Here is a 12,449-nt window from a genome sequence, read left to right as displayed (position 1 = left end):
TCGCTGTATGCTCCGTCCTTCTTTTTTAGAGCCTGCACTAGTCTCACTCTACTGCTGGCACTTCTTTTAGTTTCTGTTCTTCAATCTACATGCTGCTTTTCAGTGGTACTTCCTCTTCGTCTCATCTGCCTATCACCCACTAGACATAGAGCCCTTTGTTAACTACCCGTAAAAACAGTTCTTTATTTTATCAGTTTAGGAGCTATTTTCTATTCTCCTCCTCCTAGATCGCAGTTATGTAGCCGTGTTTTATGAAATCTGTTGCTTCTGACCGAAGGATTATCATAAAAAGCACTAGCATAGCCAACCATGTCACCATTTGAATGTTGTACAATGCAAAGACAACCAATCGGGCAGGCAACTTTTTACTATTTGGACTCATCTTAAAATGGAAAGCCTCATGAAAATCACTGGATTTATCTTGTTTTTTCAGTGAGAGCGATTTGTTTAGTTGAGTGACCTGATTATCATTGACTTTAAGAGGTGGACGACTGTGTTTATTGGTTTAAAGCTACTCGGTGTACAGCAATATGAAGTTCTTTCTTAGAGTTGTGCAAACATAAGTTTTATCTGTATTCATCCAAATAAGTAGAATAGGAAATGATTCTGCTTGCTGATCTACATGTTAGCTTTATAGCAGAATTTTGTTTGCCTGCAAAGGGTATAGAAAATGTACACCTTCGGCTGAGGGCAGGCTGTGGAATGGGCCCAAGCGTGAAGGATCTCGGGTGCCATGGTTCATGGGTGTGTCTGAGGGGAAATTGCCAAAAGTGACTTTTATTTGGCATCTTTTAAATGGGAACCGAGCCGATGAAGAGAGGAATGCGACACCGTGGTCACCTTGTGGAACTAGTCTGACGGAATGCCATAGCTGCCCGGGTGTCAAATGCTGCTGATAAATGTAGGTTATTGAAATGGCTCATCCTCCCCTGGCAGTATTGTAAGAAAGGCAGCCTCTTGGGCTGCAGCCAATGCAGCTACCCTGCTGGGTAAGCTGCAAAACATCGACAATACATCATATACACTTGGAATTCAGAAACGCTTTCAGGGGTTTTGCTTAAGTCATAACAGTGTGTATGAATTATTTTTGTAAATGTGTGTTTTGAGAATTTGAGGGGAAGAAACGTGTTTGCAGTGTCTGCAGTATAGCAGAGTTCTGGAAGCCTTTAGGCATTGAAGACTCAGTGCCAGCAATATTCCACGTTTTTTGTAAGAACGGTAGCCAATACTACCTCACTGCTTCTTATTGTTTTCATTTGCAAGAATGTGTAGACAAGTCTACTGGAAAAAGTTTCTTTAGTTGAGGTTACTGGAGGACAAATGAAAGGCAGGGAGCTTATTTGTTAACCGTTTGGTCCTGCTTCCTCGCTGAAATAAAAGGCTAATACACTTATATAACTGACATATTTGTATCTCGGCCTTTGGTTAAATGTTCAGCGTGATTTTACTTATTTATTTGACCCCAGAAGAATAAACATCTGTCTGTGCCCAACAGAGTCACACTTATCTGGTTCGTGTTCCACACATGATTTTGTTGTAGTCACTCCATCCACTGCTATTCTAGAACGACGTGAGTATTTATTGTTCAACAAACAGATGGGCAAAGCGCATGGTAAAGGATAGATTTGATTACATCACTCGCATTAGATGCTGGGGACACTGAAGGGGGTTTAAGGAAGGCCAATATTTGAAGATTTCCCTAGTAATTTCTTCGGCTTTTTGCACAGTGCATCCTAGCTGTAGGTATTGTTGTAATGTTCTCCTGGTTGTTTGACAGTTTAGATTTGAATGTCTGTTGATCATCTGTAGTTTTCTGGTTGACGTTTTACTGTTCAGGATATCATTCAAAGGCTTGATTTTGGAGTGTTGGTTGGACTTTCTTTTCCAGAGGTGCTATGAGCATTCTTTTTTTTCGTTTCGTTTCTTTATTCTTTATTTAGGTGTGCACCATAAAAGAACAGACACAGATAAGAACAAACAATGCTAAAACAGGTAAAAAAGCTAAAAGTCATATTATTATTTGTTTTTTGTTAAAATTGTTCTTGAGATTAAAACAATGAGAAGGTCAGTGACGTAGCCCAGTCCATGGTTAGACTTTAAGAAAATTCATCCGTGGCCACCACATAGAACTTAAATAAACAAGCATTTGCAATGCAATAGGTCTCGCCTTTGTGAGAGTTTGAGCTATTGGCATTGGAAATGACAGTGCCTTTCATTTATGTGTTTTGGAAACCTGTAAGCGGTGCGTAAACACACACTTTGCACTTATAGTCTTTGCGTACGAGAAGCAAGGCTGGCAGTAAAAGATTCGCAGTTACTGCCAGCCTTGCTTCTTGTAAGCAACGACTTTAAGTACAAAGTGCGTGTTTACGCACTGCTTGCAGGTTTCCAAAAAATATAAAAGGCATACAATGCCAATAGCTCAAACTTTCGCAAAGGTGAGACCTATTGCATTGCAAATGCTTGTTTAATTTGTATGTAAATCAAATCATGTAGCGTTAATTTGCTGCTGAATGCAACATACAAAGTATTTTCTATAATTCGTAAACATTTTCTATTTGTGCAAAAGCATAAACAACTTGCATTCGTTTATTATTCGTACTGGTTCAAAGGTTTATGGCTCATTTATTCTCACAAGGCCCTGGGAGCTGAGGGTGGTCTTGAATGTGGGGCTGCCTTACATTGAGTCACCCCCCACTCCGACTCTGGTGTCTGCCACTCTGCCCGCCTCACCCTGCCGTCGTCCTACTTTCCAGAAATGCAGTGTAGGTAGAAAGATTGGAGTCCTGATAAGGTAAATGGCAGCTCTGGAATGAAGTCAGTTCTAGTGTGGAGGCACCTGGAAATAGCCTGGGAGAGTGGCACTGGAAGGTGTCTAGCACAGAGTTGAAAACCAGCATTGGTCATTTGTACAGACATGATTCATGGCAGGCAGTCTTTAGTGGGTAATGAATAGTGCTTGTACGTATGGAGAAGCTGAAGAGACTGCTGTAACGAGAGGACGCTGAGAGTAGAACATAAGGTCCTTGTTACTGTGGGCTGGAGTCAGCTGTGGAACTTTCAGGTGACCGCTGAGTCAGAACTGTACTTGGCTAAGATAGAAGGGTCCTTCACCTAAGCCGGAAGCGTAGGGAGGTATTCCTGGATGTGGATACATTTACTGTACATTTACATTTACATTTACATTTGGATGTGGATACGTCTTCCCGAATCAAATACTAATCACTTGAGGTATCCCAACCTGTATAACGAAAGTTCAGCACTAAACTCTTGTGGCACGGAAAAGGAAGCAATTCCTTTTTGTTAAGTAACCCTCACACACACTAGTAGTGTCATGCTACCTCATTGGGTTCACCCTGACTCCTAAAGGTCAGGGTGGGGTCAACCGTATTTCAGGGAGCACGTTAGAGTGATAGGCCAGGGGGTCTAAAGATAAAAATCCTCCTCCGTCTCCAGGTATCCCTTTATTTGTGGAGACGCAGGGGATATTGAAAAGCTGTATTAAAGGGTCGTCAAGAGTTGATGGTCCCATGACCCTAGTGTCATGCAGCATGTATCAGCCCTTCTAATTGGCCACTTGGCTCCTGGGCTTTCTTCAGGGCAAAAAGCAGTTCCCTCCCTGGGTATTCAAAGAGGAAATGTCCCTAACTTTTAAAGTGAGTTTGCAGAAAGCTGCACTCTTGTTAAACATGGAAGGTACACTTATCTCCAATCCAGTTCTGTAATGTTTTTTATCCGCCCGATTAAGGAGGATTTCATGTGTCTCAAGGGGATGCGGTAGTAGTGGTAGCCTTGTAGTCAAACTTTTATCAAAGGTTCTGCCCCTCTGTTCCGCCTACTAGGGTCAAGCGTCTTCCGGCATTTGCCACAGTCCAAACATCCCAAAGAGAAGGAGGGGGCGTGTATTAAACCAAGTATAGTAAATAGATTGGGAGAGTGATAATGGCACGGTCTAGCACAGAGTTGAAAACCAGCGTTGCCATTTTGTACAAGATGCGATTTCTGGAAGTCCGCCTGTAGCCGGTAATGACTGGTGCTTGTACGTACCAGAAGCTGAAAAGTCCTGATGGCAAAACTAACTAAATTTCCCAAATTGTTTGGAAGGAAAGTCCCTGGTAGATTTAACACCTGTTTATCTCCTGCCACAAGGCTGCAGAGGCATTGCTAGAGAAGGAGGATTCCAGCCATATCACAGGGCTGGAGATCAAGTTTTTGGTCAAAAAAGAGAGTTGGAGCAGTCGGGAGATGAGGAATAGAATTCGTGCTGACAGAGTTAAAGTATTTGGCAACAGTTTTGGAGGGAGTTCAGCATAAGATGAAAACCCATAAAGTTGGCCGCTGTGAAAGGCCTTGAGCTGATAGAGGAGCAAAGGGTAAAGAGGAATGGGATAAAAGAGGAGCGTGGTCCCTGACGTATTGACGGATCTGCTCTGGAGTGATGAGCAGTAAATTATGTGGTAATAGTGCACTATTCCTTGCAGCCTGTCTACCTCAGCCACTACTTAAGTGTCAAACTCTCCACCCCAACCATCTCCCGCGTAGTCCATGACCAATATTTGGACCTGCTTCTCCTTGATGCTGACGGTGGACCTTATGACATGTGTTTTGCAGGTCTTCTTTGGACTCCACGGCTCCTTGTACGCTGTTACTTTCTTTCGGACTACTTCATGTGCACGGTTGGCCCTAACTCTATAGCAGTTCTCATTTCCCACTGCTGCTACTATCTTGTTTTCATACCTTCTGAGTTGCACCTATGGTTCGAAGTGCATAGTGCACCAGCCTTTGTATTTAACTCTAGTTGTGCTTTGCAGTAAATGTCGTTGTGAGATTGTACGGTCGCTCATGATGTGTCCATTAACATTGTTTTTATTCTCTCCTCCTTGTAGGGTTTTGATGCTGCTGTGCTGGAATGTGACAAGAGTGTACCTAAAAAAAGTGGCGGTGTTCCAGTAGTAGAATTTATGGATTTCAAGATGCGTCACTGCACGGTAAGTAGTGTGACTCTGGTTGCTCTTTCTTCTGTGGTTCACTTACAGTTAGTGTAGGACAGACAGAAACACCTGGGTGACTTATCCTTGAAGGAAATTAGTGGCTACGTAGTGTTGTGACTCATGTCAGGACTGCAGAAAAGGAGATCTGAACGAGCCAGAGAGTGCACAGGTGATGCTAAAACGGGCACATGGATGTGTTTCAGGAGTCCTATGTTGAAACCGAGGCAGTGCAGTGCAATGAAATGAAATGAAATTAAATGAAATGAAATTTGATTTATAAAGCGCATGGCTGCCCAAGAGCGTCCCATGAGTAGTGGCTGTAGACTGCATTTGATGGTGGGCGTCTAGTTGGAGTTATCTCTACAGACTGCAAAGACAGAGATTTGACTTTGTGTGCAGGTCGAGGGGGGAAAGTCTGAGAGAAGTAACAGGAGTTGGAAGTAGGAAGATTTCACCATTTCAGAGGCATATCTCAACCTGCCAGGGGCCAGTTTGCAGCCTTCTGGGTTCTTAAATGATCTCTTTAGTTTCCTAATTGGATAGATCATGTGAGGAATCTAGGTTGAAGGAAGGCTGGAGTGAATGTATGGTGGAGAGTGAAGGCTGGAGTGAATGTATGGTGGAGAGTGAAGGCTGGAGTGAATGTATGGTGGAGAGTGAAGGCTGGAGTGAATGTATGGTGGAGAGTGAAGGCTGGAGTGAATGTATGGTGGAGAGTGAAGGCTGGAGTGAATGCATGGTGGAGAGTGAAGGCTGGAGTGAATGCATGGTGGAGAGTGAAGGCTGGAGTGAACGTATGGTGGAGAGTGAAGGCTGGAGTGAACGTATGGTGGAGAGTGAAGGCTGGAGTGAACGTATGGTGGAGAGTGAAGGCTGGAGTGAATGTATGGTGGAGAGTGAAGGCTGGAGTGAATGTATGGTGGAGAGTGAAGGCTGGAGTGAATGTATGGTGGAGAAGGCTGGAGTGAATGTATGGTGGAGAGTGAAGGCTGGAGTGAATGTATGGTGGAGAGTGAAGGCTGGAGTGAATGTATGGTGGAGAGTGAAGGCTGGAGTGAATGTATGGTGGAGAGTGAAGGCTGGAGTGAATGCATGGTGGAGAGTGAAGGCTTGAGTGAACGTATGGTGGAGAGTGAAGGCTGGAGTGAATGTATGGTGGAGAGTGAAGGCTGGAGTGAATGTATGGTGGAGAGTGAAGGCTGGAGTGAATGTATGGTGGTGAAGGCTGGAGTGAATGTATGGTGGTGAAGGCTGGAGTGAATGTATGGTGGAGAGTGAAGGCTGGAGTGAATGTATGGTGGAGAGTGAAGGCTGGAGTGAATGTATGGTGGAGAGTGAAGGCTGGAGTGAATGTATGGTGGAGAGTGAAGGCTGGAGTGAATGTATGGTTGAGAGTGAAGGCTGGAGTGAATGTATGGTGGAGAGTGAAGGCTGGAGTGAATGTATGGTGGAGAGTGAAGGCTGGAGTGAATGTATGGTGGTGAAGGCTGGAGTGAATGTATGGTGGAGAGTGAAGGCTGGAGTGAATGTATGGTGGAGAGTGAAGGCTGGAGTGAATGTATGGTTGAGAGTGAAGGCTGGAGTGAATGTATGGAGGAGAGTGAAGGCTGGAGTGAATGTATGGTGGAGAGTGAAGGCTGGAGTGAACGTATGGTGGAGAGTTAAGGCTGGAGTGAACGTATGGTGGAGAGTGAAGGCTGGAGTGAACGTATGGTGGAGAGTGAAGGCTTGAGTGAACGTATGGTGGAGAGTGAAGGCTGGAGTGAATGTATGGTGGAGAGTGAAGGCTGGAGTGAATGTATGGTGGAGAGTGAAGGCTGGAGTGAATGTATGGTGGAGAGTGAAGGCTGGAGTGAATGTATGGTGGAGAGTGAAGGCTGGAGTGAATGTATGGTGGAGAGTGAAGGCTGGAGTGAATGTATGGTGGAGAGTGAAGGCTGGAGTGAATGTATGGTGGAGAGTGAAGGCTGGAGTGAATGTATGGTGGAGAGTGAAGGCTGGAGTGAATGTATGGTGGAGAGTGAAGGCTGGAGTGAATGTATGGTGGAGAGTGAAGGCTGGAGTGAATGTATGGTGGAGAGTGATGGCTGGGGTGAATGTATGGTGGAGAGTGAAGGCTGGAGTGAATGTATGGTGGAGAGCGAAGGCTGGAGTGAATGTATGGTGGAGAGTGAAGGCTGGAGTGAATGTATGGTGGAGAGTGAAGGCTGGAGTGAAAGTATGGTGGAGAGTGAAGGCTGGAGTGAATGCATGGTGGAGAGTGAAGGCTTGAGTGAACGTATGGTGGAGAGTGAAGGCTGGAGTGAATGTATGGTGGAGAGTGAAGGCTGGAGTGAATGTATGGTGGAGAGTGAAGGCTGGAGTGAATGTATGGTGGAGAGTGAAGGCTGGAGTGAATGTATGGTGGAGAGTGAAGGCTGGAGTGAACATATGGTGGAGAGTGAAGGCTGGAGTGAACGTATGGTGGAGAGTGAAGGCTGGAGTGAACGTATGGTGGAGAGTGAAGGCTGGAGTGAACGTATGGTGGAGAGTGAAGGCTGGAGTGAACGTATGGTGGAGAGTGAAGGCTGGGGTGAACGTATGGTCGAGAGTGATGGCTGGGGTGAACGTATGGTGGAGAGTGAAGGCTGGAGTGAATGTATGGTGGAGAGTGAAGGCTGGAGTGAATGTATGGTGGAGAGTGAAGGCTGGGGTGAATGTATGGTGGAGAGTGATGGCTGGGGTGAATGTATGGTGGAGAGTGAAGGCTGGAGTGAACGTATGGTGGAGAGTGAAGGCTGGAGTGAACGTATGGTGGAGAGTGAAGGCTGGGGTGAACGTATGGTCGAGAGTGATGGCTGGGGTGAACGTATGGTGGAGAGTGAAGGCTGGAGTGAATGTATGGTGGAGAGTGAAGGCTGGAGTGAATGTATGGTGGAGAGTGAAGGCTGGGGTGAATGTATGGTGGAGAGTGATGGCTGGGGTGAATGTATGGTGGAGAGTGAAGGCTGGGGTGAATGTATGGTGGAGAGTGATGGCTGGGGTGAATGTATGGTGGAGAGTGAAGGCTGGAGTGAACGTATGGTGGAGAGTGAAGGCTGGAGTGAACGTATGGTGGAGAGTGAAGGCTGGAGTGAACGTATGGTGGAGAGTGAAGGCTGGAGTGAACGTATGGTGGAGAGTGAAGGCTGGAGTGAATGTATGGTGGAGAGTGAAGGCTGGAGTGAATGTATGGTGGAGAGTGAAGGCTGGAGTGAACGTATGGTGGAGAGTGAAGGCTGGAGTGAATGTATGGTGGAGAGTGAAGGCTGGAGTGAATGTATGGTGGAGAGTGAAGGCTGGAGTGAATGTATGGTGGAGAGTGAAGGCTGGAGTGAATGTATGGTGGCGAGTGTAAGAGGAACAGTGATTACAGACTATCACTAATTATTGTAGGTTTGTTCATGCCATGCTAAGAGAGTCTTATGTATATTTGTCCTTGGTTAAGCAGGATCTTTGTTTAAGGAATATGAGGGGCTGTTTTTTTTCATGGGTAGTTGCAGCTACTGATATCAGTATCACATCAAGAGGGATTTTCTTAACTACATCAATTACATCAGCATATACATCTTTTTTGATTTCTTATCTGATGGATGAAATTGTGTTTGCTATTATGAGCAAAATATTATTCTCTGACCATAAAGACACATGCTTGAATCTTATTTTAGAAATTCTGATTCTGTAAACCAATACTTGAGACTAAATTTCTCTATTCTGAAAGACAAAAACCTGGCGGAACAAGTCTAACTATGAAAGAGACCGTAGAAACAATTACCTGGAAGGCTCTAAAATTCAAGGGAACCGCGGAAAATTGATAAAGCCTAAGCTCATTTTTACACGATACTGTATAGTGAGGATGCTTTAGTGGCGAGGAGGATTTAAAACTATTTATCAACGAAATAATTTTCACTTGTTTATGCAAGTGAAGAAAGATGATAGTTGGATGCTGACTCCAAAGTCAGGAAAAAGAAAATGCCATTGACTGTAAGAAGGTTGGAAAGTCACTTGGTATTGATAGATTCATTATGAAATATTATCTAATGATATTGAATACAATTGTTCCAGTTCTATACCAGTTCTCCTTGATGTTTTCAATGATATAGGAATATGTGGCTTCTGAGAGCTGATTGCATTAATTTCAAGAGTAGATCCCACTGTCTCATTTTGTTTGTGCTGATAATTTAGAGTGAAGTCCAAGACCAAGGAAAGGAAGCGGCTACAAAGATAGTGTTTACAAACCCTTTTTGAACTTCTGTCCACTGGATACTCTTTGCTGTCACATTTACCTCAGTAGGCAGCAGACATTTTCCACCAGTGTTTTCTTTTTGAAATAGATAAGAATCCGCCATCCTTCAACCTGAGGCCCTAGGCAAGGCCTTTGAGTAAAGACATTGAACTTGATGCCCAAGGATCAAAAGATTTGTAAATTGTAGCCAAAATGTCATACCCCACATGGTTACAAACCAGGAGCTAATTCAATCTTCGAATAGTTAAGCTAATGTTCTTCCACATATAACAATAAGTTATGATCTTCACCGCAGCATTTTGAATTATAATAAATTGTTGATATTTATTTCAGTCAGAACACTCAAGACCAAACTCAAAATATCTGACTGTCTCTGGTGTACTGATACATCCTCTTCTCTACCTGGATGACACACATTTCTGTCTAGTTTCCACCTGTTACATTAATTCCCAGCAAATTGAACAGGCACACCATGTGCATTTAATGATATTAATCATTTGGCATCATCTGCAATTTAGCTAAGATGTGGACCAGAGAATTAAATATAAACTGTACACACAGATCAGTTAAGTGTATGATATTCACGCAATTCATCCAATAACTTTGTAAACTGTTAGACAACTCTGCTTGGCGTACACCACCATCTCTTTAGACATGCACCAGTACATGTTTGAGTGCAATCCTTTTATTCTTGGTACCAGTTGGCTACCTCGCAATTGTGCAGCGTTATAATGCAACAGCCAATCCCTAATTAATAAAAGGTCTGTGTAATTCAGATTTGGAATGTTACCCCAGATACCTAGCATCATTGGCATCCAATCGTATTGGGATACCAGTAACCAGAACATGATGGTCAGCCACTTTCTTCCAGAATTTCTGAACCCCGGGACACTCCCAGATTTTATGGAAAATATATCCCTCACATATTTCCCCTTAGGGACAAGGCCTCTTTGATTCTCCTGAACGTAACCAGAGAGGTGTGTGCACAACACACAGTGTAGGATCCTCTGTTGAACTAACCATCCTGGCCCTTTCCATTCCGAGTAATGTAGGGGCCAATAATCCTCTGTCTACAGCTCTTCAGTTTTCCATAATTATTTTGTGCGTTACTTGTTAATGCCTTATAAATCCTTGTAGTAACTTCATGAACACTGGGTTCTATGACCATTATGTTTTTCATAGGCGAACTGTGCTGCAGCAACAGGAGAACAGCAGTGGTCCTGCTTTGTTCCAAATATTACATGCACAGTTGTGGTAAGGTTATGGGAAACCATACCGAAAAACATAACCCTGTTGGGGAGGCATATCACTGAATCACCCCAGCATCCTCTTATGAGTGGCAAACAGTTCCTCCAATGGCAGCAGTCCCATTTACTGACCATTTTTTTTATCATACCGCGTGTTAAATTTTGCACGTCACCAAGTATTAATTTGCCACCATACCAATAAATGATCATTTTTACTATGGAAGCTTTTCTCATCTCAATATGAGGTAGCTAGATAAGAATATGGAGAAGTCTGGAATTCAGTGTTGTATCTCAGAGTGCGCGGCTTCTCTGGAGGAAGGCATATTTGGGTAACTTCTTTGCTGTCCTTCTTCCGCCTACTCGTCAGTCGCCTGACTGTCCTCTTGGTAGTTTGTATTGGAGATTGGTGTGTGTTTTTTTCACTGTGGTTCTCTCCAGGTGGGAGGTTGAAGAACAGGGCTGTTCTTGAAAAGGCTTGGACCCTCATGTTCTCTGCGTTCTGCCTGGAGATTATTTGGAGGCAAACTATGCTCTAATGCCATTTTCTTAAGCATGGCATTCATTGTGAACATTTTACCTGTAAAACACTGTTGGGTGTTTTTAGGCATTTCTGCTGATTCGTAGATGACACTTCTCCATTTCACTCTTTATCTGAAACAGGAAGTGAAGCTTTTTGTTTTTCCCAAACCACAATGATTCATTATTTTAAAGGTTTTATATAGCGCTGGCTAGACCCGGAGGTATCAGAGTGCTTTACATGAGCATCAGATCATAGTTACAGGTTACATCGTTAGAAAGGTTACACAGTTCTTAGAGCATGGCAACATAGTTACTTGTAAGGTCATGATAAACAATAAGCACAAATACGTAAGGGGAAAAGCAGGCAAGGGGAAATATTCAGGGGAGGGGGGAAGGATGTGGGGAAGCGGACAGGTAATGAAGGCGAAAGAGGAGGGGAGGGTGAGAGACACCGTAAGGAAAGAGGAGGGGAAGGGTGACTGGGACAAAAACCGGTAGACGAGTCAAAGCAACGTCCAAAGTCCAGTAAGCTGTGATCCCAGGGTAAGTGGTATCACTTCCCTATCTCTGTTGTGGAAAACTCCCTTTACGCAGTGGACTCTCTCAGAGGGGTCTCTGAGACTCCAAGGCTTACATACTGGATTCTTCCCCAAAAAGGGGAGAGGGAGTGCTGGATTCCCTGTCAACAATGTCTACTAGTGTCCTAATCCATCATGGGAGATGCACCTTTTGTATTTCCCTTCCTATTTCTCTGCCCTTACTTCTGTTTCTCCATATAGAAGGAGTTGGAGCTGTCTGTGCAACATGTTGCAAGCACTCCAGTAACTTTGGCATTGGGTTCCCTCCCTTGTTACAGTTTTTTTGAATCATGATATTTTTTTCCAGCGCATGTAGGTTCTTGATTCTTCCCTCACTTAGTCTTCTGAGCCTCCTGTTGGATCTGGTCCTCTGCAACTCTGTCTCGGGGTTCCTGGTTTCTTGCCCCCCTTAACAGAAGACGCTTGTTGCCTTCTGACCATCGTAGCAAGAGAAGAATCCTCGACCGTTGCATCCATCAGTTGCCAGATTGCTGTGCCAACATTTCCTTAACCTTGATATGAATCCTGCACATGACCTTGCAGCCAACTTCCAACAGAAAGCTCAAGACTTCAGCATTTCAGAGTTGAGATTTGAGAACACACTTGTCGGGCAGACATTTGCTGATTTAGATCTTCCAGAGGCAGTGCAAGTACTCTTAGTTTCTCTGCAATCCAACAAAATTATGGCTGCAGGAAATGATGACCCCACCCTTACATTCGGCTGTCTTGGCAAGAGAAAAAGACTCAATAGTTGCATCCAGCTCTTGACATTGAGTAAGATAAGAGAATTTCTAAAACCGCCCTTACATTCCCGTCCCGTTTAACTTTACCAAACTTTTTTTAACTTAAC

At 44.1% G+C, this 12,449-nt stretch overlaps 1 protein-coding gene across 1 annotated transcript in view; it reads left to right on the top strand.

Annotated features, from left to right (window-relative positions):
* LOC144826987 (uncharacterized) overlaps window positions 1-12,449 on the top strand; it is a 105,819-nt gene that overhangs the window by 22,651 nt on the left and 70,719 nt on the right. Inside the window, exon 3 of the mRNA XM_078685488.1 lies at window positions 4,887-4,988. Within this exon, the coding sequence (XP_078541614.1) occupies window positions 4,887-4,988 (102 nt within the window). The remainder of the gene's footprint in view (window positions 1-4,886; window positions 4,989-12,449) is intronic.

Source organism: Lissotriton helveticus, chromosome 1_1 (assembly GCF_964261635.1).
Source record: "Lissotriton helveticus chromosome 1_1, aLisHel1.1, whole genome shotgun sequence".
Lineage (NCBI taxonomy): Eukaryota > Metazoa > Chordata > Amphibia > Caudata > Salamandridae > Lissotriton > Lissotriton helveticus.
Note: the sequence above shows the minus strand (reverse complement) of the source record. Positions and strands in the feature narration are given on the sequence as shown.